The sequence below is a fragment of the Apostichopus japonicus genome, chromosome 8 (assembly GCF_037975245.1).
Source record: "Apostichopus japonicus isolate 1M-3 chromosome 8, ASM3797524v1, whole genome shotgun sequence".
Classification (NCBI taxonomy): Eukaryota; Metazoa; Echinodermata; class Holothuroidea; order Aspidochirotida; family Stichopodidae; genus Apostichopus; species Apostichopus japonicus.
This window is the reverse complement of record NC_092568.1, coordinates 6,497,812-6,524,119: the sequence shown is the minus strand read 5'-3', so window position 1 is coordinate 6,524,119 and position 26,308 is coordinate 6,497,812. Positions and strand designations below refer to the sequence as shown.

General features: G+C 38.8%; 2 protein-coding genes across 10 annotated transcripts in view; one reads left to right on the top strand and one right to left on the bottom strand.

The window, feature by feature from the left end:
* The window catches only part of LOC139970567 (tubulin polyglutamylase TTLL5-like), a 185,279-nt gene that overhangs the window by 92,312 nt on the left and 66,659 nt on the right, over positions 1–26,308 (bottom strand). For all 6 annotated transcript variants that reach the window (XM_071976367.1, XM_071976363.1, XM_071976365.1 and 3 more), the window contains one exon: positions 12,481–13,202. In XM_071976367.1, coding sequence (XP_071832468.1) covers positions 12,481–13,202 — 722 coding nt within the window. The remainder of the gene's footprint in view (positions 1–12,480; positions 13,203–26,308) is intronic.
* LOC139970566 (uncharacterized) lies at positions 17,059–25,333 on the top strand. 4 transcript variants are annotated; one of them, XM_071976360.1, is made up of 3 exons: positions 17,059–17,646; positions 18,115–24,150; positions 24,617–25,333. In XM_071976360.1, exon 2 carries the CDS (start codon positions 18,936–18,938, stop codon positions 23,517–23,519), a length of 4,584 nt encoding a protein of 1,527 aa, XP_071832461.1. In that variant the 5' UTR covers positions 17,059–17,646; positions 18,115–18,935; the 3' UTR covers positions 23,520–24,150; positions 24,617–25,333. The 4 variants fall into 4 exon arrangements, with proteins under 4 accessions (XP_071832461.1, XP_071832462.1, XP_071832463.1 ...); XM_071976361.1 differs by having other exon boundaries at positions 18,096–24,150; XM_071976362.1 differs by having other exon boundaries at positions 17,059–18,229; positions 18,956–24,150.

Genomic DNA, 26,308 nt, shown 5'->3' with positions numbered 1-26,308 from the left:
AGGTGATATAAATCATGTACAGTGGTATACCATGTCATAAGTCTGGGTTTGATCTGGCACAATTAAGAATAAAACAAGACCCAGTTTCTTAATTACAGGAGTTCCCTCATTGCTGCTTGATATGAGATTAATTGCATGGCTTTGGCTGGATCAATGACAGAGCAAGCCAAATTACCAATTAGGCTGGCTATAAGAATGGCATACTGGTTAAATATCAAACAAAGTGGCTATATGATTTACTAAACCAATTTATGCTCAATTATTACAGTATTAATCGATCAGTATTAAAAAAGTCCTTCAGGTTACGTACTCTTTGTAAGTTTGTAGGCAGCTGTCAATTCTAATTTTACAAGACCCCAACATGACCTTACCAAGATAACCGACAGCTTAACAACAAAATTATAAGAATCTTTGGTTGATGCATTTCTGAATGGGACGAGAAGTGCTAAGTTGTAATTTCCTAAACAATATAATCTGTACAGTAACAAGGCTAAAATGATCTACTGTCAATGGCCTTTGTGCTCATATCCTCAGACAAGCACAATGACCCACCACTCAAGGACCATTATATCAAAGTTTTATCAAAAGGCATGACAGATTGACAGAACATGCCTCTTATATATTTAATTAAGATACAGATTGATAAACAACAGAACTTTGTTAGTTACACCATCAACTGAACTAGTTTGAGTTAAAATTGTAAAAAAAAGATTGGTGACTGTTTAGTTACTAAAAAGTTGTTTCCCATGAAACAATCCCAATAAAGAATCCTGTGGCCTGATTTGAGACTACTACGTACAGTATGTTGAAATGAAGAATCAGTCTCAGCATCAGGACTCAGCATTACTTTCATATGAACTATATATAATGGTTACTCCATTTCAGACTTCAAACTAGACACCCTTAAAGCATTTTAGCTCTTTGAGACAAATTATTGCCAAATTTAACATTCCTCACAGTCTGGAAGATATTTGGAAACTATACTTTTTGAAAAAAAGTATTTTACCTTTCAGCAATTTTCAGCATGTTACAATTTAGGGCACTAACTGATGAGCCTTTAAAGAATACTCTAGAGCAGGGGTTCACTAACTGGGGTGCATGAACCCCCAGGGAGTGCGTGAGTCCATCCCAGGGGCTTCGTGAGACGTTTCTGAAAGTCAAAACTAGAGTACTTTTTGTTGAACTAAAATCTGATATATCATATAATTTAGTAATGTAAAAAAGTTGTACCTATCGACAAACTCTACAATATTACATTATGAACTTGATCTTTTACGAAGCACTGTTATGCGTATTATAGTATAATAATGACTCAGATCGTGTCTCGAAAAGTTGGGGGTTCGTGGTCAACTCTGACATCCACAGGGGGTTCATGGGGGGATGAAATTAGGGAAACCCTGCCTCTAGAGACTTTTGTGGTCGATTAACTAAACGACTGCATTGAGTCTATACACTTACGTCATCGTTCATATAAATTCATCCATATATTTATGTAATATGATAAGATAGACCTACTCCCAGGTTACCCACACATACCATAGTTATATACTAATGACATAAGTGTATAGACTAAGTGCAGTCGTTTTAGTTAATCTACTACCACAGGTATAATTTTCAGCATGTTACTATTTGGGGCACTAACTGATGAGTAGCTTTTAAAGAGTGCTCTAGAGGCATCATATTTAATTGACCTTTTATGTTAGGTGGGATTGGCTGGATTCACAAGAGACTGCAAATGCTCTCATTAGTTTAATAGTTAAACCTTAAGGGGTTCATTAACCTTCTCCCCATGGGCTTTGCCACATTTATTGAGGAGAGCAACATGTGTCACTAAAGTCAAGTTCAAACTAAACTAAATTGGTCTTTAGTCACTGCTGAGCATAGAGGTACACCCTTAAACCACAACCAGACAGCTGATGCCATACCTTCAAGTCAAGACATTATTTATAGCTACTGAAATTGTTAAAAGTCAAAGGGTTGAGAAAATACAAAATACCAAACCATGATCACAGTATTTGGACCTTGTGTAGAATTTGAGTTTGTTTTAAATACTGGCAGTTTGGTGATGTCTACAGCTGCTACTAACCAATATAAAACAACTCTGGGTTAGAGAAGTAATTATCACAGGGTCACTTAGATCCACCTAGATACTGTTTTTGTCAATCTGAGAAGAAAATTGGCAAGACAAAGATTTCACTCCTCAAAGACTATAATCAGATGGATTAACTTACTGTTAATAGTATCACCTATAAAATGAATCTCAGTAATCCTCTACAACATAATAATCAACTCCTACTTCACTCTCTACCTTGGAATTATTTATCCATCACCTTTGGTTACCAAAATAATTCCTAAAGCTGAATCTCTAAAGTAAAGTAAACTAAAACTGTGAATCTCTGTCAATGAGAAGCAAAAGCTCATAGAGTACCACATTAAATTTGGCATGTACCATAGGTTTCACCCTGACCAGCCATGAAAGCTACATAAACATATCCCTCAACCCTGTTTGTAACAACTCACAACTGCTGCTTACAGGGACTGGCCTAGAAAACTCTTTGTAAGTATATATGTATCCATCCTGCTGGAGAAGAATGTTTGCATATTTTCGTATAATGACCAGCCAGCCCCTAAATGATGTTTGACCTAAGATTCCTGAAAAGTTCATCACCAGGAGGATCATTGTGTCAAAGTTTCATTAAACAGAACAAAGAAAAAGAAAAGCATATATTGTATAATTGCCAAGTAACAGACAGACACAGACATTTCTACATAGCCGGTAACAATAGCTGAGGGAATGTCTAGCCAGGGGTTCTTTTCCATTCCACTTACAAATCATACAAAGGTCCTCACCTTCTATAAATTTCATAATCTACTGAGGACTTGTCCCAGATCTGACCTTTCAGAAACATTGACAAAAATCCATGTTCATGATTTCCAGGTTTTGCAAAAGAATCTATAAACATTTAAACTTTTAACTTGTTCACATGTGGTTTCATGCACAGATGAAATCAATCAATCTGTGACTGGTGTAGCTTTGTGATGCTGGGTAGGATATTAATATGTGGTTGGATGAAGTCTAAGAGTTACTTCAGGCAAATGTATTTCAGATGTGGCTAAGTACTTTAAAACCAGTATTGAAACACCAGAAAAGTTATGAGCATTACATAATACAAGGGATACAGAGAGAGGAAGCAATTTGACCAACTGATAGTTGGATTGTAATATTTCTAATTAATTCCATTGTTTCTACATCAATTATTTAAGGTTCGAGATGATATGTTGCACTACTACATTGTACCAAGTGTAAAGACTCCTGCAGCTGTCCAAGTTACCTTTAAAATACAGACTTGTTTTGTGTTGCAATTATGTGTATTAAGCTTTACACAGAGTGGCTACACACAAAGATTTCCATCATTTGGTGAATTCCACACCTTTCTCACACCTCACCTCCCCCCCACTCCTTTCCCCTCCCAGCCTATCACATTCTCAACACACTCTTCACAATAATATTTGCAAGTCACTTTCATGTATTGTCAAGATTTCATTTCAAATGGACTTAATTTGTCAGTATTAACCACTTGCTACTTGTTCTCACTTCCTATACATGTACAATAAAACAATTGAAATACTAACATAAACTAATGCAAGTTGCTACTGGGAGGATTGGCTGTGACAGGACATAAATAGCCAGCTTGATTTTTCTTTCTTTTTTGCTGGCCCTGTCTTTGTTGTCCTATCTGTAATCCAAATAGACCTGTGCTGTGGTCCTGTGTCAAGCAAGCCTGGAATGGCAGGCAGGAAATGGAACTTACTGCAACCATTTGAAAAGAGTAACCACAAATTAAATCTTGGGATTCTCAGTTGGATCTCTATCCAGTTATAAGAATTACATTAAACAGCTGAGAGCAGTAAATCACATATCAAACCTTTACCCACAAAAACAAAGAAAACCCCAACAAAAAGTACAAAAAAATGGAAATCCCGAAATATCTAGAGTGGTTTGTGGTGGTTGTGGAAATCTTTGTGGGGGTTTGCACATCAGTAACCTGTATAATCCCATAGAGCCTTCAAGTATGTCTTATTAGTGGACAGTTTACCTCAACACCTGGCAGGCTGACAGTACAATAGAACCCATTAAAAGGAGACAAAGGCAAACTGAGGCTAAGGGGCAAGCAAGGTTGCTTTATCATCAGATATTAACAAATAAAGTTCCATTCACTGGCACTTGTAGAGTGCTGTTTATTGGAATGGATTGCACATCACTAAACAGGACTTTGTATAACCAAAGATACAATTTGCTATATTGACAAATGAGAACACCTACTGTATGACCAACACATTGGATAACATGAGAGCAAAGGATCATCAATAAATTCAAAGACCAACACAACATGAAATCATAGGATCATCAATAAATTCACAGACCAACACATTGGATAACATGAAAGCATGGGATCATCAATAAATTCACAGACCAACACATTGGATAACATGAAAGCAAAGGATCACCAATAAATTCAGAGACCAACGCAATGTTATGAAATCATGGGATCATCAATAAATTCAGACCAACACATTGGATAACATGAAAGCAAAGGATCACCAATAAATTCAGAGACCAACACAACATGAAATCATGGGATCATCAATAAATTCAGACCAACACATTGGATAACATGAAAGCATGGGATCATCAATAAATTCACAGACCAACACATTGGATAACATGAAAGCAAAGGATCACCAATAAATTCACAGACCAACACAATGTTATGAAATCATGGGATCATCAATAAATTCAGACCAACACATTGGATAACATGAAAGCATGGGATCATCAATAAATTCATAGACCAACACATTGGATAACATGAAAGCATAGGATCATCAATAAATTCAGACCAACACAACATGAAATCATGGGATCATCAATAAATTCAGACCAACACATTGGATAACATAAAAGCATAGGATCATCAATAAATTCACAGACCAACACAGCATTCATAAAAGCATGGGATCACCAATAAATTCACAGACCAACACATTGGATTACATGAAAGCATAGGATCACCAATAAATTCACAGACCAACACATTGGATTACATGAAAGCATCTGATCATCAATAAATTCACAGACCAACACAACATGAAAACATGGGATCATCAATAAATTCAGACCAACACATTGGATAACATGAAAGCAAAGGATCACCAATAAATTCAGAGACCAACACAACATGAAATCATGGGATCATCAATAAATTCAGACCAACACATTGGATAACATGAAAGCATGGGATCATCAATAAATTCACAGACCAACACATTGGATAACATGAAAGCAAAGGATCACCAATAAATTCACAGACCAACACAATGTTATGAAATCATGGGATCATCAATAAATTCAGACCAACACATTGGATAACATGAAAGCATGGGATCATCAATAAATTCATAGACCAACACATTGGATAACATGAAAGCATAGGATCATCAATAAATTCAGACCAACACAACATGAAATCATGGGATCATCAATAAATTCAGACCAACACATTGGATAACATAAAAGCATAGGATCATCAATAAATTCACAGACCAACACAACATTCATAAAAGCATGGGATCACCAATAAATTCACAGACCAACACATTGGATTACATGAAAGCATAGGATCACCAATAAATTCACAGACCAACACATTGGATTACATGAAAGCATCTGATCATCAATAAATTCACAGACCAACACAACATGAAAACATAGGATCATCAATAAATTCACAGACCAACACATTAAATAACATGAAAGCATAGGATCATCAATAAATTCACAGACAAACACAACATTCATGAAAACATGGGATCACCAATAAATTCACAGACCAACATATTGGATAACATGAAAGCATAGGATCATCAATTAATTCACAGAACACAACATGAAAGCATAGGATCATCAATAAATTCAGACCAACACATTGGATAATATGAAAGCATAGGATCATCAACAAATTCACAGACCAACACATTGGATATCATGAAAGCATATATATAGGATCATCAATAAATTCACAGACCAACACATTGGATATCATGAAAGCATATATATAGGATCATCAATAAATTCACAGACCAACACATTGGATATCATGAAAGCATATATATATAGGATCATCAATAAATTCACAGACCAACACATTGGATATCATGAAAGCATGTAGGATCATCAACAAATTCACAGACTAACACATTAGATAACATGAAAGCAATGGATCATCAACAAATTTACAGACATGTCAAAATGCTTGCCTACATACTTTGGTAACTTTGTAAGTCTTCTTGATGACATGCAAGAACATTTTGCAAACTATTACTTTTATCGTGAGATCACAAGCAATAGTTGTAGTATTGTAGGGAATGAATGGAGATGTAGTATTATAATACAAAGAAACTGCAAGTTGGTAAGGGAAGCCTCTCATCAACGCTCCTCATTCATTGCCATGCTATCGTGGCTACCCTTCATACTGACTATAGCCACCACTTGAGCACACACACTACCAGGTATCCCTGAATCTCTAAACAGATATAAATTCACTACTTGAACTCAGTGATGATCCGAGTATACCACAATAGAGCGGGTTTACTTTTTATTGTGCTTCAGAATACGATTTGAATACAAATTCCTTAAAATCACAAAATTACTGAAAAATATCGACAACATAAGGAGATACCAACCTTTTTTTTTTCCAAAGCGAATATCAAATGCGCTCCTCCAAGCTGTGATATATCCAAGTTTGTTCGACATAAGCTGACCATGATAGCCTCCCCATACCAGGTTCTGCGAAATCTGTATCTTTGTAAATATAACTACTATCTTCACAACTTCCCCTTCACAAATAGCTTCCGAGTCTTACCCTGTTACAAGCTGTCAATACCATGCAGTCATAATACCATGCTTAAAATGGCCCCAAACAGTTTGCTTGTTTCTTTGTCGACCTGTGTAACTCTTTCTAGATGTGTCTTTCTTCTATTTGTTCCATTTCGTATCTTCTTATGTTAGACATATTTCCGAACAATATCTACCATCAGTTTGATGTATCAAAAGACATCCTCCTTTTGCAACAAACAAAATATTCCCAATGTTATTTTGAGTAAATAATATTGTTGTATAAATCAAGTGATCTATGCAATGTGCATTCAGTAGATTCAGAACAGCAATTCTAGTTGCTGACTACAACAATCAACAAACAGAAGGAAAAAAACAACTTCTTGTTGTGTGAATGAGTGTCCCAGTGGTACAATTGCTGCACATTAAAACAAAACATCATTGAAACAGGTGGTCTGGTCAGGGAGTTGCCCAAACATTTTGCAGCATTCACTGGAGTAACTACTGAACCTGATTAATAACCTCGGGATTGGTAGTTCTGCTGTAATAATGTTGCAAGAAATCAAGGTTCGACAATGAATTTTATGTGCAAATGATGTCAAAATGTTTGTAGAAGCTTGTAGTGGAGTATTATTAGCCAATCAAATACCAGAAATACATGACAATCCTTTCAGCAGACAAATGTCAGTAATAGGCATTTAGTTAGTCTTGTAAATATGCAAAACCTGTATCTATTACTGTATTTAAAAAAAATTTACTTGTGATCTTATGAGACTGGCACTTATTAATGTTTTGTTTGTTAAACATTTCTAATGTAAGAAAAGTTTTTGGTATCTTGAAGAGCGAATAGAAGAAAGAAAATGGGTTGACTTGTGCAGAAAAAAATACAGTGTGTTGACATGTTGGAAGTCTGGATTGTTTAAATCAAGAACTGGCATTGGCCTTCAGAAAGATCTTGGAGCAGGTTGTACTGTAACTGATTTCCTTGTTCTCTTTGATTTTGTCACATAGGAACCACAAATAGCTCTGGCGCTCACCACTTGGATCAAATGCTTTCAAACAATAACAACAAATCCATTCAGAGTTGACTAGGCTATTTAAAGGAATTGTCTGGTGGGAGATTTTGATACATTGTCCTCATAGCTGTTATTTTTCTCTTTCTAACCCTGCAAAAATTTTCCCTATTCAATGTTTTCTTCTTGTGAAAATCTGGTTTTCAAATTCAACAGTTTCTCACCAAAAGCATCGGTAGTTCGAACCCATCAATTTGGTGAATGATGTAATGCGGGCAAATAGGAAAAAAGGGCGACTTGAAGTTAGCACTCCCATTTCCACAACAAATACACTCTCGCATGTACAAATTTCCATGAAAAAAATCAATATTTAGGAAGGTATCATATTGATTCCACAAACTTGGATATATGTTTACAACAACATTTAACCAATGACAAGATGTCATTGCAGAATTTATCTTTTGAGCCCATGTCCACTTTTTCATGGAAATGCCCATAAGCTGTTCTCCGAAACTGCTGAAATAACATTCACAGATCAACTTAAAACAGTAAAAGGAAGCTTCTTTAACATTAATTAAAAAGTAATTGGAACATCGCAAGGTGAAATATGGTGGAATCGATGTCAGAGCACAATGAAGTAACAGAAAGCTTTTAGGCTTCATAGAACTGTCCGATTGTAACTTTACGGTAGCCTACATGCAAGCATTCTTCGCATTGGAGCTGGGCAGCGCACAATGTAGTACCAGAAAGCTTAGGCTTCATAGAACTGTCCGATTGTAAACTTTACGGTAGCCTACATGCGAGCATTCTTCGCATTGGAGCTGGACAGCGCAATGTAAACAACAATGAGTCTGCTGTTCAGCTTATCTTGTGTTACACAAATACCACAAAACCACTGATGTACTACATAAAAGCATGGGATCATCCATGATATAAGAAATTTCACCCGAAAATTAAGGAAGAAATTAATCTGTTTTCAAACGTGGTTGCTGTAACTACTGTAGGAACTGTGTGCAGCGTAGGTTATGTCCCAATCTGCATTTGCCCAGATGATGTCAAGTTCTCTAAGTACTGTTCAAACTTCAAAGTATATTTGAAATATCAATCCTCAACGATTAAAAAATCATTTCTCTGTCAAACACAATATTAGCTTTCTTCTTCTTTAAAAACATGTTTGGAAAATTGATCATCGTTTTTTATGGTAATTTCTAAGGGCTAGCAGACAATTCTTTTAACTAATTCAGGCTTTTCCGGAGTGTATGCAGTCAAGTGTGAAGATGGTAATGATGTAACATGTCGATGTGAGTCTTCCCTAAACATACTTAAGACACAAACAAAGAAATCTGTCCAGCTTTCAGAGGATCCCATTTGCTATTAGTTCTTTTGTTGAAAAATACACATTTATGCAATTGGTGGCAGAAGACCCCTTTTTTTGTATCTATGGATGGGATGTTTTGAGTATACTTGTAACCACAGAGATAATTACCTTTGTCACAGACACTTGGTCACTCTGGGGAAGACAATAGCCAAGAGTATTATAATGCCACTGAGCTAAGGGACTCAAGTCATTGTGGTGACAATAGATATTGTCATAATATCCATGTTGCTATGGAATATAAGAGAAACAATACAGGAGAAATATTTTGTAGATTTTAGTAGCAACAAACATTAAAGTTGACAGGACCACTAAATCTGATTCCTGTGTGTTCTCTCTGCATGTCAATGCATGTATCATTACATCTCTCTGCAGGTAAATATTTTAGCATGCTTTCTACTTATATCACATGAAAACACATGTGGTGTTGGGAGGTCCCTAGACCGTCAGATCAAGAAAGCTGTTCTTTGACAAGAGACACACCATATAAATAGCTTAAATTACAACATGACAAGCAGCTCTGTGTTATGTCAGCTATTATTACTGCTAAATTACCAGCTAACAGCACCATAGAACACTTTATAATATAACTTCATCCTCTAAATGCAAATACTAATGAACCTAACACCAGGCCTCAACAAGTACATGCTTGCCCACTTGCCACAACTTTCATTAGCATTCTTTTTGGAAACTGTATTTTGACTATATAGCATATATAACATTACCAGTGGCAAGTGAATTTTATTTTTTGCCAGAGTTGTTTTTTGTTGAGGATTGCTTTATGCTCTATTGAATACTGGTTGCTGCAAACATATGTCACATTTCATGGAATGTTGACAGTTTTGCCAAGACTGGTTATTCTTCCCTTACAATTTATAGTTTGTACCAATGAATTAAGACAATGTTTGCATTTGCCCATTAAAACAACAATATGCCATGACACCAAGCTAAGGAGATTTGAGAAGATACAGCTCTACATTTAATTCTGATACTAGGAAGGTCTGATATGGTTTGATCTGTTCCTTCATAAATTATAGAAAGAAATAGTAAAGTTAATACTATCCAGAGGTGAAGACCATAAATCAAAATGTAGCTATAAACATGTGCTCTGAAGGAGGATGTTGGGCAACTTGTATTAAAAATGGCAACTGAAAGCAAAACGAAAAGAGATTGACACAGAGAAAAGCAAAACGAAACATGTCAATCAAACTTGCCATTAAAGTTTACAGTGTTGATGAGAAATAAAATGTTGAAATTTAAGCACTTTATTTGTAAGTCCAACTAGCATAAATTTATCTGTATTTGTCTTCAAACTGAAAGGATGCCAGAACTTTGAACAACTGCTGTGTGAATTCTTGATGATGGTCAGATTTGATCAAGTAATTTTATGAGATGTAAAGATTAATTTGGCTTGGATGCTCCTAGATTTTTGGAGTCCAGTACTCGCAGCCCTGAGACTTGTGGCTTCAAGAGGAGTCATGATTCCATTGTTATTCAAAACAATGACATTCAAAACCTTTTTGGAAGTAAACATAGTCATTACATATGATAAAGTTCTAATTAATAAAGGGATAAGTGTGTTATGTTGAAGAAACAGAGGTACATTGAACCATTTGTATGATATTTAGTATTTTAATATTTTCAATCCTTCACATGAAGAAAGCTCTGGCCCATAAAGTACCCTACTATGATCTCTGGCCCATAAAGTACCCTACTATGATCTCTGGCCCATAAAGTACCCTACTATGATCTCTGGCCCATAAAGTACCCTACTATGATCTCTGGCCCATAAAGTACCCTACTATGATCTCTGGCCCATAAAGTACCCTACTATGATCTCTGGCCCATAAAGTACCCTACTATGATCTCTGGCCCATAAAGTACCCTACTATGATCTCTGGCCCATAAAGTACCCTACTATGATCTCTGGCCCATAAAGTACCCTACTATGATCTCTGGCCCATAAAGTACCCTACTATGATCTCTGGCCCATAAAGTACCCTACTATGATCTCTGGCCCATAAAGTACCCTACTATGATCTCTGGCCCATAAAGTACCCTACGATGATCCCTGGATTTGTTTCATTGGAAATACTTCTTTCTTTCTTTTCAATATGGTCTTTTTCTGTTGCTACCCTGTTTGACCTGTCAGTTCCCGGATGCTGGGTATTTAGCTACTTTCGATCATGCCAATAGTCAGCTCACTGTATGACATGTAGCCTAAAGCAATCAGATGAACAGTCTAGAAACTCGTGAGATGCAAGTTAGTGGAGGCAATTATCATATGATAGTTACTGACATCTCTAAGAGACATCATGTAGTGCAATCAACAAACCCATGTGGACTGCAGTGACTGCAGCGATTCATTGGACATATGTAAAGAACCTCCCCTGTTGATCTGTAAGGTGATCATGCCAGTTTGTGTAACATTAATCTTCCCCCCAACAAACAGATACACATGCAAAAGAAACAAAAGAGATATTTGTCAATTAGCGTGCTGCAACAAGGAACAATTGGCAAACCATCTTCTAAACAATATCGATTATTGACCTTCTTCACAAGAAGAAAAGTGCAGCTAGGAACAGGTGCTCTGGATACCGCACAAGATGAACAGAAATCTCAATGTCAACGTTAGAACCAAGCCAAGAGAATGACTAAATCAGCCTCATATGATGTGGAAAAAAAACATCTTGTAGTACTGGGTATCATCCAGCTGAGAGATACAGTCTGTGTAGAATGGGATGACTAGCTCCATTCTCTCTACATGATATTAAACTTTGTGAAAAAGAATTACTTGTTTGATCAAACACATCTCACAAACTTGACTGGTGAGTACATCCCTTACATGTATGCTAATTAACAGCATGACCCAAATATGCAAATCAACCAAAGGAGTGACTGAATACTAGTAGGCTACAGAATCACCCACCACATAGAGCAGACAAAACTGCAGCAAGATATTATTTTGTGACTGTTGTAGGATTTCTCCTCAATATGAATGGCACACAACACCTGAGGCCTGGAATCAAAGTTAGCCTGTAACCACCTCAAAAGGTACCGGAAAATGGATGGAGGGGTTTTGGAAGATGCTACCATAATGTGATAAATGAAGAGTGTAAAAGAAACACATAAACCTATATGTGAATTAGGGAAAAGTACCGCTTACATTAAACCTGCTCAAGATGAAGGTAACTTACCTGCTCTTGATGTTTGAGCCGATTCTGCTGAGTCAGCTCATGGGATATGTACTGCTGTTCCTGCAAGCTCATTGGCTGTTGAGATTCCATCCTGGTTTCAGATTGACGTTGTCTGGATGTCTTTGAAGTGTGGTAAGTACCAGCTGATAAAGGGTGCATATTCTGTACAGTGTAATGATACTGAAGGCTTCCAGGCGAGGGTTGGTATGTTCCATTTTGTGGTGGGACACCAACCACTGTGTTGTATGCTTTCTGTGATTCATTCTGCCATGCCATTTGGTTGGCTACAGTCTGATTAAGCAAATTAGGGTTTGAGAGTGTCCTCTGCAAGCCTGAGGAAGAGCTCCCTCTAGAAGATACACTTGTTTTTGATCCTGAGGATATTTCCAGACCAGAAGAAAGTCCGTTTTGAGAACTGGCATAGTCATAGCTTCCTAGCCTTTGTCCCTCAGAATAAACCTTTACTGAGTCCTGTGACTGTGCTCTATGATGGTGAGGTACCTTGCCACTACTGTTATGAACATTATTCCTTCCTATACTTTGTCCATACACACTTTGTCTATTGAGAACTGGACCAGACAATGGGTTGGCTGGGTTTTGAACTTGGGTTAGAAGATTCTGGTTTTGTGTTGGAGAATACTGCCGAGCCGCTTGTCTCTTGGCCAAACGTTGCAGAGCTTCTTGGATAGCTTGCTGACTTCCTTCTGAAAAGTGTCTTGCAGCTGAGATGAGAAAAGGAATGAACAAATGTACAAGTTACTGAAAACAGTTTGTGCATTTTCAGCAAATAGTCATGTTTATACTAAACCCTACGTATCAATCATTTATACACCTGTAGGGTGAGTTCTGCAGTTGTATGAACAGTGTAAATACCAATGGTCTTCATTGAAGTTTTCCAGGGTGAAACAACATAATACTTCAGTTAAATTATATTGATCACATAGAATTGCAAAACCAAACGAATAGTTGTCGCTACCCACAGGCTTGCTGCTCATCAAAAGGCATTGAAATAGACCAACTTATTCAGTCCCTTTAAATTTAATTCATTGTAAGTCACTACATAAAAAATAGGAATCTGTAGCACAAGTTATCATAGCTGGATAGTTAACAGATTTAAAATCTTAATTAGTTGCTATTGTTTAATTGAAGAAAACCAGCAGGTTAAGGCAGAAAAGCATGAGAAGAGATATGCAGGGAAGTCAGCAGCTGGGAGAAGAGGTAAAGGGAATCCAATTTCATATTTTACTTCAAAGTAAATCACGATCAGATTGTAGCTGTTGCTCCTATCTTTGGTATGATATTTGCTTACAACCACTTAAACCGCTTTGAAGACTTGATGCAAGACACCCTTCATCAGATAGGTATTTCTCCTAAAAGCAAAAAAACCCCTTTAAATGTCAGGACAAATATAAACAAATAACATATAGCTTTTAGGGGATTATTTTGAAACTAAAATTATCTCTTCTTTGTCTTAAAAAGAAATCAAAGATTAAAAGCATACACTTGACATTGATGTGTTGGGACCTTACTCAATTATTCAGACAAGTTAGCAACGTCATGACGTAAATCCTACCAACAAAGTAGTTAACAGGATGTCTGCTATCTAAGGCCCTACTTATCACATGCATCATCAGCATCAATTAACTTCACCCCTATGCATACTTTGAGCTAAGATTGGAAGAAGGCAATGATTGGGGAAACAAACAAGTATGCACAGGTCATATAGCTGTCAATGGGATAGATCTAAAAATGAGATGAAACAAAGCTGAAATTACAAGAGATTTGGCTCCTTACCAATAGAATCTACTCAATTAAATCAAGTTGAGTTTCTATCTGGGATAAGCTTGGGCAATTCATTCAATTTTGGAGTCGGTGACTCCTGCCCTAGGAATCGATGACTCCCAACTGAGTCCCGACTCTTTTTCATTCATTACAATTACATGCAAAATCAGTAGTAGGCCTAGATACACAGTTCATTCATCATGCCCTAATGATATAGGCATAGCACACTGTACCTAACTGATTCCTTTCACACTAAAATACAAGAGTTAAAAAAAGTTCCTGATTTAATGCATATCATATTCTTCATATGTTACAAACTTCTCAAATAATTGTTTTGGATATTTATGATCGGTTGTAGGCCTTGCAGTCGCTTATGCTTTTCAAACACAGGGGTAGGCCACACATGCTCACACAGCTGGTAGCATATCAATTCCTTTCTCTTTAAAATGTACATTAACCAGAAAGCCAGCAGGCTTAGTGATATGGAATCACCTGAGTAATAGAGCAACAAAGTAAGAGGTCTGCAAGTACAAAACTACAATAGCAGGTGGATCATCAATATATAACAATAGCAGGTGGATCATCAATATATAACAATAGCAGGGTGGATATAACATCAATAGACTACAATATCATGGTGGATAAAACATCAATAGACTACAATAGCAGGGTGGATAAAAACATCAATAGACTACATTATCATGGTGGATAAAACATCAATAGATTACAATAGCAGGGTAGATACAACATCAATAGACTACAATAGCAGGGTGGATAAAAACATCAATAGACTACAATAGCAGGGTGGATATAAAAGCAATAGACTACAATAGCAGGGTGAATAAAACATCAATTGACTACAATAGCCCATTTTGCATAGCATTTTGCTATGAGAGACTGAATTATAAAGGGTGGATAAAAACAAACTACTGAACAATAACAGGGTGGAAACATCAATAGAATACAAAAGCAGGGTAAATATACACAACGGCTCTAGACTCTGCAATACCTGTTTAATGGTAATTGTTTGATACAACATAAATTAAAAACAAATGCAGATGTTCCACATACTGCAAATGTTACCAAATGTTTTACATATGTTGATGACCACACTGCAATATATGCAAGCAGCTAAATTGCATTGATACCCATGAAGAGAACACATTTGCAGGTCTGTTAGAAATTACATGCCTGTACTCAGTTAAATGGAACCATCAGAATCCCAGCACCAGTTGTCACCTTCCATTCCCTGTTACCCTTACGTCCTTGTGTGATGTTCCATTATCCAAATAGGACTGGACAAGGAAAAAAGCCTCTAGAGGATTTGTGATAATGCTTCACACATTATCCATTAAGTTAAATATAAATTTAAGATGTCATTAAATAGCAAACCAAACCAAGACATAGCAAGGAGCACAAAGGAAAACATCAACTTGTGTAATTTGTGGGAAGTAATATACATACCTCCTCCAGCATATATTGGCTCATAAAAGTAGAATTACTGCTACTAATCTGAGCAAGGGAGGCAAGAGAGTCTTTGGATCTAATTTATATCAGATGTTGTAGACAGCTGGATTAAATCAAGGTCAAGTACAAACTTGCCATGAAAACAATATAGACCAATAAAGAACTGGAACAACTGCAGGCCTGTTTTCCAAGAAACATGAAACAAAGGTTGATGGAACCTCGCAATTTAAAGATACAGCAACTTACAATTTATTTACATACAAGTGCTACTGCCAGCATTGGCTAGCAGTAAATACCAATATTTGCAAGAACTGTCAGTGTTGTGGCATTGGAGCTTGAAAAATATGTGGTATGCCTTTGCCTTCATACAGTAGTTTAACCATTATATGAAAGTAAGGGAGAGGGATGGGGATGTTAGAATAAAATCTAGCGATAAAGATTGAACCTTCTGAAGAGAGGCATCGAAGACATCAAATTCTACAAACTAAATCATATGACATACCACTGAAACAGGTACAGAGCATTTAACATAATTGGTTTACAAGAACCAAGTCAAGCAAACATGAGCTAGTCTGATGGCCTGCAATCTATAGGGGAGGTCCCCATGAGCTAGTCTGATGGTTTGCAAACTATAAGGGAGATCCCCATGAGCTAGTCTGATGGTCTGCAAACTATAAGGGAGATCCCCATGAGCATGTCTCATGGTGTGCAAACTATAAGGGAGATCCCCATGAGCTAGTCTGATGGAGTGCAAACTATAAGGGAGATCCCCATTATCTAGTCTGATGGTCTGCAAACTTTAAGGGAGATCCCCATGAGCATGTCTGATGGTGTGCAAACTATAAGGGAGATCCCCATGAGCTAGTCTGATGGTGTTCAAAATATAAGGGAGATCCCCATGAGCTAGTCTGACGGTGTGCAAACTATTAGGGAGATCCCCATGGGCAAGTCTGATGGTCTGCAAACTATAACGGAGATCCCCATGAGCAAGTCTGATGGTGTGCAAAATATAAGGGAGATCCCAATGAGCTAATCTGATGGTGTGCAAACTAAAGGGAGATCCCATGAGCAAGTCTGATGGTATGCAAACTATAAGGGAGAGCCCCATGAGCTAGTCTGGGGGTCTGCAAACTATAAGGGAGATCCCTTGAGCTAGTCTGATGGTTTGCAAACTATTAGGGAGATCCCCATGAGCTAGTCTGATGGTCTGCAAACTATTAGGGAGATCCCCTTGAGCTAGTCTGATGCTCTGCAAGCTATAAGGGAGATCCCCATGAGCTAGTCTGATGGTCTGCAAACTATTAGGGAGATCCCCATAAGCTAGTCTGATGGTCTGTGTCAAGTTTTTGAGGGAAATTTGAATCCTCCGTAGGTTAGGGAGTTGTTGTGTTTTGCGGTCCAACAAGTCCGCCGTAGTTTGCTTTTGTTTGTAGATATGTAGGGCAAGAATGAGCGCTACGCATAGGTGCGTTACGAAATTTTAGGCGTGTTACGTAATTGTCTTGTAGTCTGAATTTCAGGCTGGTAGTAATTAGCTTCCTGCTTTGTATAGCGCGAAGACGTTGGTAACAAAAGGGGTAGGATAGTGAAAGAACCAAGGTATGTGCGGGTATAGTGTCATTGTCGTATGGAGCCACACCAGAGAAAAGTTGGGTACAGTCCATCGTAGACCTTTGCCATGTAACGTGTCTTTTCCCCAACGGTCTGACTGCGTTAGTTTTCGCAACAGCTAGAAAGCTGCCTCGTTGCCAAAATCACTTTCAAGGGTTATATATAATATCTGAGCAAGGGCGTCAGAGTATAGCGAAGGTAGATTAGAGCTTTATTAGGAGGAGTTTCTGCCTGATGTCGAGACGCCAGACGCTTGTCGAGACCAGTTTCCTGTTGTGTGTTTAGAGCCATTTTTCCATCTAAATGGTGAGTTACACGTTTTCTTTTCCCTTAGAGAGAGAAATACTGTATTACAATATTAGGAATGTGTAGTAGCAATAAAGATTAATGTGTGTACTGACTGTCACTAGCTTGATAGGGTTGTTTTTGGTCATCCCTGACATGGGGTGAATTGGTATGTTAATTAGGGTCGTGATTCGGGTCGACAGACTGATTCACTGTGGTTTTAATATTCGGTGGCCGAAGAAGGGTAATAAATGTCATCTGTATTTCATCCTGTAGGAGTATTGTATTTAGGGAGCATTATAGAGAGATTAGTGATAGAGTAGTAATGTACGTTGGGAGTACTGCTCTTTAAATTCCTTTATATATTTATCGTTTTCGAGTTGCAACGTCAAAGTCAACATAAGACGATTGAACGTTCAGGCTTGAAACAGTATTTTGACAGTTTTGACAAGTATCACATCGTGTTTTAGTGTTTGATGTTGTTTTCAGGCTTTTAACTTTGGGCTGGGACACGAGTGACGTCGCTCGCTCGATTATTGGTCTCCATTTCACGCCCCGGTCACGAGGACGGGTGAACATCGAGACGTTGCCGGTTCTCATGGAGGTTTGAAACTGTGTTGGCGAACCGTGAATTATTAGCACGTGACTTTGTCATAATTGGCAGATGTTTTAATCGTTCAACGAACTGACAGATACCCGAACATTACTTCTGAACTTCTAGACGCTCCTGAACAGTCCAATAGCTCGATGCATTTTTAACAAATGATTAGGCGAAAGATATATTTACGTTGTTATGCATGTGATATTTTGGGAATTTAAGCTGACTTGCCATTGAACGTTGATCCATAACCTAGCGTCTTTTAACGACAAAAAGGGAAGCCTAAATTAAGAAATAAGAATTAAAAGAAAGAGAATAACAAAATAAGAGATTAATATTATAAGAGTGCAAGAAGTGATTGAGACATAAGTTAAATGATAAGGGCGCGGCGTATATTTTAGTAAGATAATTTAAGGTATTTTTGTGTCGGAATATTGTAATTTGTGATGCACCACACTAATAGGTTAATTGTTTAAAGTAATTAAACGTTGAGCAAAGACAATAAAATATCTTTATTGTGTGTTTTTGTTTTGGGTGTAGAAGGGCTCTAGTATACGAGAGAGAGAAAAGGTATCACCCTTCCAAGGTGTAAAAGTTGGCTGACCCGTGACAAATGGGGGCCTGTCCGGGAAATTTAATTCTCTCACTTGTTCAAATAGGTGTACGAAAGGGTCCATATTATCTTATTCTGTATTGAGATTACTAATTGTTCATGTTTCCGTTGCTTTTCAGGAGGCTGGTCTGGACCAAGCGTCTCGGCGTCTCTCGTTCGTGGGACATTGGCAACTCCAGTGGTTCTATTTCAAGTTCTCTGTATATCGTGAGTTTAATCGTGATTACTTGTGTATTTGGTGTATGTCCTTCATTAGGAGTCATGGCCAAAATTGGGGATCTGGAAATCCAAAAACTTGTAGAAATAGGATCTTCATTTGGACTCGAGGGGTCCGATTTGCAAACATTCGTGATGAATGAAAGTGACAAATGTAAACTTCGTCGCGATGAAGAAAGGCAGCGTAGATCAGAAGATAGAGAATTGTTGCAATTGCAAATTGACCTAGAATCACTTAAGAAAGAAAATGCTACAAGTGGCAACTCTGGTGATGCTCATAGGACGGTGACACAAAAAGCCAAACCACCGAAGCTACCATGCTTCAGTGAAAGCGATGACTTGGATGCCTATTTAGATCGTTTTGAAAGGTACGCGGGTGCGCAGAAATGGGAAAGGCAGGACTGGGCGATAAACCTCTCGTCGCTTTTGACTGGTAAGGCACTGTTTACTTATGGTACGCTTCCTAGTAGCGAGGCTAACGATTACGATCGGTTGAAGCTAGCGTTGTTGCGTAGATACAATCTAACTCCTGATGGCTACAAAATCAAATTCAGATCTTCAAAACCAGACAAGAATGAAACGGCAACCCAGTTTGTGTCAAAACTATGCAAATACTTTGATAGATGGATTGATACCTCCAAGGTAAAACACGAATATGATACTCTTAGAGAGCATTTGGTGTTGGATCAATTATATCAGGCTATCCCAACAGAGCTGGCAATTTTCATTAAAGAAAGAAAACCAAAAAATCTTAGCGATGCTTCTAAACTAGCTGATGGATATTTGGATGTCCATAAGGGATGGGGTCGAATGAGAAATCCATTCAGTAATGTGGTTGATTCCAGACCTAAAACAGAGGCTGATAAACAACCCCCAAGAAATCAATCGTCTGTGCCCAGGAAAACGGCAGTATGCTATTATTGTAGAAAACCGGGTCATTTTTGGAAACGATGTAGGCTGGCCCCCAAATCGTTTGTTCCAACTATGGCGATGCTTGTTGACATTGTTCGAACGAGTTGTGAACTTGATGAAGTTGACCAACCGGACATTGATGGAGTAGAGGGTGATGGGAGGGATGAACCATCCAGCGAAGCTGAAACCCCCACCATGATTTCGTTTGCTAGAGTGGATAGGCCAACAGATGACGTGTTAGTAAACGATCGTTTGGAACTTAAGTGTGGATACACAATACCTATTGTAAGTGCAGTTTCTAAATTAGTCGAAACAAACATGCCAGTAGCTGTGGGATTCATTGGCGATGTGAAGGTGCAAGTACTCCGTGATACTGGTTGTAATGGCGTTGTAGTCAAGCGCGCATTGGTCTCCCCAGATATGCTCACAGGTGAATTTGTCCCTTGTGTACTTGCTGATCAAACTATACGCTATGTTCCAGTAGCATCTGTCCCAATTGATTCTTCCTACTATGTTGGCACGGTCTCAGCAGCATGTGTGGATAACCCCACGTGTGATGTACTGATCGGTAATATCCCTGGTGCGTGTTTACCATGGCAACCAGATCCTAAATGGGAACCACAAAATTCGAAGTGCGACCCCCCAGAAATCGTAGGTGCGGTGCAGACGCGTAGCCAAGCAAAAGAGAAGCCATTTAAACCACTTAAAGTAAAAGAACCTATGCCGGACATTGTGGACGCGGATGAGCTCAAAAAGCAGCAGCAAAGTGACCCCTCCTTATCGAAGGTCCGTGAGAAAATAGGTCAAATTGTCAAGCACAAAAGCGGTAGTTCTGCGACTTTTGTCATGCGAAATGGTATTCTCTGCAGAGAATTTTCGAATCCAGGCAAACCAGGCGACGCTACAATTCGGCAAGTTGTTGTGCCCACAAAATTGAGGCAAAGCGTCATGAGTATCGCTCACGAATCGCTCCTTGGCGGCCATTTAGGTACACAGAAGACTGTCGATCGGATTCTGTCCAATTTTTTTTGGCCTGCGCTTCAGGCGGATGTACGGCGTTTTTGTAGATCATGTGACCTGTGCCAGCGCACGACCCCAAAAGGTAAAGTCTCTAGGGTACCACTAGGCTCTTCCCCAATTATTGATGTGCCATTTCAGCGCGTGGCAGCTGATATTGTCGGTCCCATATTCCCATCATCTGAACGCGGCCATCGCTACATCTTAGTGCTAGTTGACTATGCGACGCGCTACCCCGAAGCTGCCCCTATGAAGTCGATTGAATCCGAAAAGGTAGCTGAGGAATTGCTAAATATATTCTCCAGGGTCGGATTTCCGCATGAAATTCTTACCGATCAAGGTCCACAATTCATTTCTAACGTAATGAAGGAAGTAGGAAGACTCCTCTCCATTGATCAGTTAACTACAACCCCGTACAATCCTAGGTGCAATGGCTTGGTCGAAAGATTCAACGCCACCTTGAAATCTATGTTACGCAAAATGTGTGATGAGCGCCCTAAAGATTGGGATCGGTACATTGACCCGCTCCTATTTGCCTATAGAGAGACACCACAGGGCTCGACCAAATTCTCCCCATTCGAACTTCTTTATGGTAGGACTGTAAGAGGCCCAATGCAAATCCTAAAAGAACTGTGGACGAATGAAACTGAAGAAACTGAAACCCGAAACACGTATCAATACGTCATGGATCTCAAACAAAGGCTGAGTGAAACGTGTAGACTAGCTCGCAAAGAGTTGCAAAAATCTCAGGCAAAGTACAAATCCTACTATGATAGGAAAACCAAACTAAGAAAGCTTGTTGTGGGTGACGAAGTGTTGCTCTTACTGCCAACAGATCAAAATAAACTATTAATGCAATGGAAAGGTCCCTATGTCGTGTCAAAGGTCGTGAATGAGGTCGATTACACTATCGATATGGGACATGTGCAAAAGACCTACCACATAAACATGTTGAAAAAGTACTTTAGGTCAACCTCCCAGGTAGTCGGAAATTCACCAATTTATGTGTCAGAATTGTTGGAGTTGACTGAAGCGCCAGTAATTAACGAGGATGTGGTAACTCTAGATCACGAGTGTAATCTTGCTTCCAAGAATGACATGATAGGTCTCCCAATTGTAACTCCGAAAGAGAAAGTAACTGATGTCCATGTTAATACGAATCTTTCAGAAGGCCAAATTCACAAAATTGAACAGTTGATTTTCAGTTATCCTGATGTATTCACGGACTTACCAGGAAAAACAAACCTTGGTGAGCATGACATCAAACTCATCGACGAGGAACCTGTAAGAAAAAAGGCGTATCCTGCACCCCATGGCTTAAGGCATGAAATTCAAACAGAACTTGGCCAAATGTTAGAAATTGGTGTAATAGAGCACAGTGACAGTCCATATGCGAGTCCGTTGGTCATTGTTAAGAAGTCTGACGGCACAAACAGGTACTGTGTCGATTATAGGGCATTGAATGCGAAAACTATATTTGATGCTGAACCAATCCCTGATATTTCAGAAATCTTCACAAAACTTGCAAAAGATTGTTTCTTTACCAAATTGGATTTATCAAAAGGGTATTGGCAGATACCAGTCAAAGATGAAGTAAAGCCGTTGACTGCTTTCATCACACACCATGGTTTATACCAATTTAACACGATGCCGTTTGGGTTAATCAACTCGGCAGCTACGTTCAGTCGTGTCATGAGAAAACTACTGAAAGGAATCCCAAATGTTGACAATTACATAGATGATATTTTGGTTCACACTGCCACTTTCGAAGATCATTTAACTGCACTTGAAGAGATCTTGAAGCGCCTGAGGGAGCATAATTTGACAGCAAAACCATCAAAATGCTGTGTTGGATATGGCGAGGTCGAGTTTTTGGGGCATATAGTCTGTAAAGGAAAGATTTCCCCAAGACCAGAAAAACTAGAAGCAATTAAGGATGCACCCCGACCTCAAACTAAATCCCAATTAAGGTCCTTTCTCGGTCTTGCCGGATATTATCGGTCGTTCATTCCAAACTATGCGGAAGTAGCAATACCCCTAACAGATAAATTGAAAAAGGGTGAACCCAACAAGATACGATGGGAGGAGGCACAAGAGCGATCATTCCGGTCTCTAAAACATAAACTATGCGACTCTCCGATACTTCATCTACCCGACTTGGAGAAACAATTCATATTAAGAACTGATGCCAGTGATGTTGGTATGGCCGCTGTATTGCTCCAAGAAAGTGAGGAGGTAAAGTTTCCAGTTGCATACGCAAGCAAAAAGTTCACCAATGCTCAGAAGAATTACTCTGTAATTGAGAGGGAATGTTATGCGATTGTGTGGGCAGTTGAGAAATTCGAACCATATCTTTATGGCACAAACTTTGTTATCGAGACCGATCATAAACCCCTCAAATGCATTCAAAAATCTAAGGTCGCAAATGGGCGCATAATGCGTTGGGCATTGATATTACAGCACTATCGATACCATATCAGGGTCATTAAAGGTCGAGACAATATCGGCGCAGATTTTCTTAGTAGGGCTATCGCGTAAATTTCCCAAGGAAAAGTTATAGGTATAACATTTTCTTAAGGGGGGAGTTTTGTCAAGTTTTTGAGGGAAATTTGAATCCTCCGTAGGTTAGGGAGTTGTTGTGTTTTGCGGTCCAACAAGTCCGCCGTAGTTTGCTTTTGTTTGTAGATATGTAGGGCAAGAATGAGCGCTACGCATAGGTGCGTTACGAAATTTTAGGCGTGTTACGTAATTGTCTTGTAGTCTGAATTTCAGGCTGGTAGTAATTAGCTTCCTGCTTTGTATAGCGCGAAGACGTTGGTAACAAAAGGGGTAGGATAGTGAAAGAACCAAGGTATGTGCGGGTATAGTGTCATTGTCGTATGGAGCCACACCAGAGAAAAGTTGGGTACAGTCCATCGTAGACCTTTGCCATGTAACGTGTCTTTTCCCCAACGGTCTGACTGCGTTAGTTTTCGCAACAGCTAGAAAGCTGCCTCGTTGCCAAAATCACTTTCAAGGGTTATATATAATATCTGAGCAAGGGCGTCAGAGTATAGCGAAGGTAGATTAGAGCTTTATTAGGAGGAGTTTCTGCCTGATGTCGAGACGCCAGACGCTTGTCGAGACCAGTTTCCTGTTGTGTGTTTAGAGCCATTTTTCCATCTAAATGGTGAGTTACACGTTTTCTTTTCCCTTAGAGAGAGAAATACTGTATTACAATAGGGAATGTGTAGTAGCAATAAAGATTAATGTGTGTACTGACTGTCACTAGCTTGATAGGGTTGTTTTTGGTCATCCCTGACATGGGGTGAATTGGTATGTTAATTAGGGTCGTGATTCGGGTCGACAGACTGATTCACTGTGGTTTTAATATTCGGTGGCCGAAGAAGGGTAATAAATGTCATCTGTATTTCATCCTGTAGGAGTATTGTATTTAGGGAGCATTATAGAGAGATTAGTGATAGAGTAGTAATGTACGTTGGGAGTACTGCTCTTTAAATTCCTTTATATATTTATCGTTTTCGAGTTGCAACGTCAAAGTCAACATAAGACGATTGAACGTTCAGGCTTGAAACAGTATTTTGACAGTTTTGACAAGTATCACATCGTGTTTTAGTGTTTGATGTTGTTTTCAGGCTTTTAACTTTGGGCTGGGACACGAGTGACGTCGCTCGCTCGATTATTGGTCTCCATTTCACGCCCCGGTCACGAGGACGGGTGAACATCGAGACGTTGCCGGTTCTCATGGAGGTTTGAAACTGTGTTGGCGAACCGTGAATTATTAGCACGTGACTTTGTCATAATTGGCAGATGTTTTAATCGTTCAACGAACTGACAGATACCCGAACATTACTTCTGAACTTCTAGACGCTCCTGAACAGTCCAATAGCTCGATGCATTTTTAACAAATGATTAGGCGAAAGATATATTTACGTTGTTATGCATGTGATATTTTGGGAATTTAAGCTGACTTGCCATTGAACGTTGATCCATAACCTAGCGTCTTTTAACGACAAAAAGGGAAGCCTAAATTAAGAAATAAGAATTAAAAGAAAGAGAATAACAAAATAAGAGATTAATATTATAAGAGTGCAAGAAGTGATTGAGACATAAGTTAAATGATAAGGGCGCGGCGTATATTTTAGTAAGATAATTTAAGGTATTTTTGTGTCGGAATATTGTAATTTGTGATGCACCACACTAATAGGTTAATTGTTTAAAGTAATTAAACGTTGAGCAAAGACAATAAAATATCTTTATTGTGTGTTTTTGTTTTGGGTGTAGAAGGGCTCTAGTATACGAGAGAGAGAAAAGGTATCACCCTTCCAAGGTGTAAAAGTTGGCTGACCCGTGACAGTCTGCAAACTATGAGGGAGATCCCTTGAGCTAGTCTGATGGTGTGCAAACTATAAGGGAGATCCCCTTGAGCTAGTCTGATGGTCTGCAAACTATATGGGGGATCGTCTTGAGCCAGTCTGATGGCCTGCAAACTATAAGGGAGATCCCTTGAGCTAGTCTTATTGTCTGCAAACTATAAGGGAGATCCTCTTGAGCTAGTCTGATGGTCTGCAAACTATAAGGGAGATCCCCTTGAGCTAGTCTGATGCTCTGCAAGCTATAGAGGTCCCAATGAGCTAGTCTGATGGTCTGCAAACTATTAGGGAGATCCCCATGAGCTAGTCTGATGGTCTGCAAACTATAAGGGAGATCCCTTGGGCTAGTCTGATGGTCTGCAAACTATAAGGGAGATCCCCTTGAGCTAGTCTGAGGGTTTGCAAACTATAAGGGAGATCCCTTGAGCTAGTCTGATGGTCTGCAAACTATAAGGGAGATCCCCTTGAGCTAGTCTGATGGTGTGCAAACTATAAGGGAGATCCCCTTAAGCTAGTCTGATGGTGTGCAAACTAAAAAGGGAGATCCCCATGAGCTAGTCTGATGGTGTGCAAACTATAGGGGAGATCCCCATGAGCTAGTCTAATAGTGTGCAAACTATAGGGGAGATCTCCATGAGCTAGTCTAATGGTGTGCAAACTATACGAGAGATCCAATTTGGCCAGGAAAAAAGGTTTAGTAAGTTGCAAGATTTTTCCTGACTAGCTACAGTGTCTGAGCTTGCTGACATAGATTGAGTATTTATTTATTATCTCATTTCCCTGCATGTAATGTATAGGGAGATGAGATATGGTACTTCACCCCACATCAGAAATGTCAGGAAGTGTGTGAGTGGGTGAGTGAGTGAGGGTGTGTGTGACTACTCCTAGACCATATAAACTCATGCCTGCGTGATTGATGACATCATCGGTCAAAAGTAAAATAACCCCAAACTT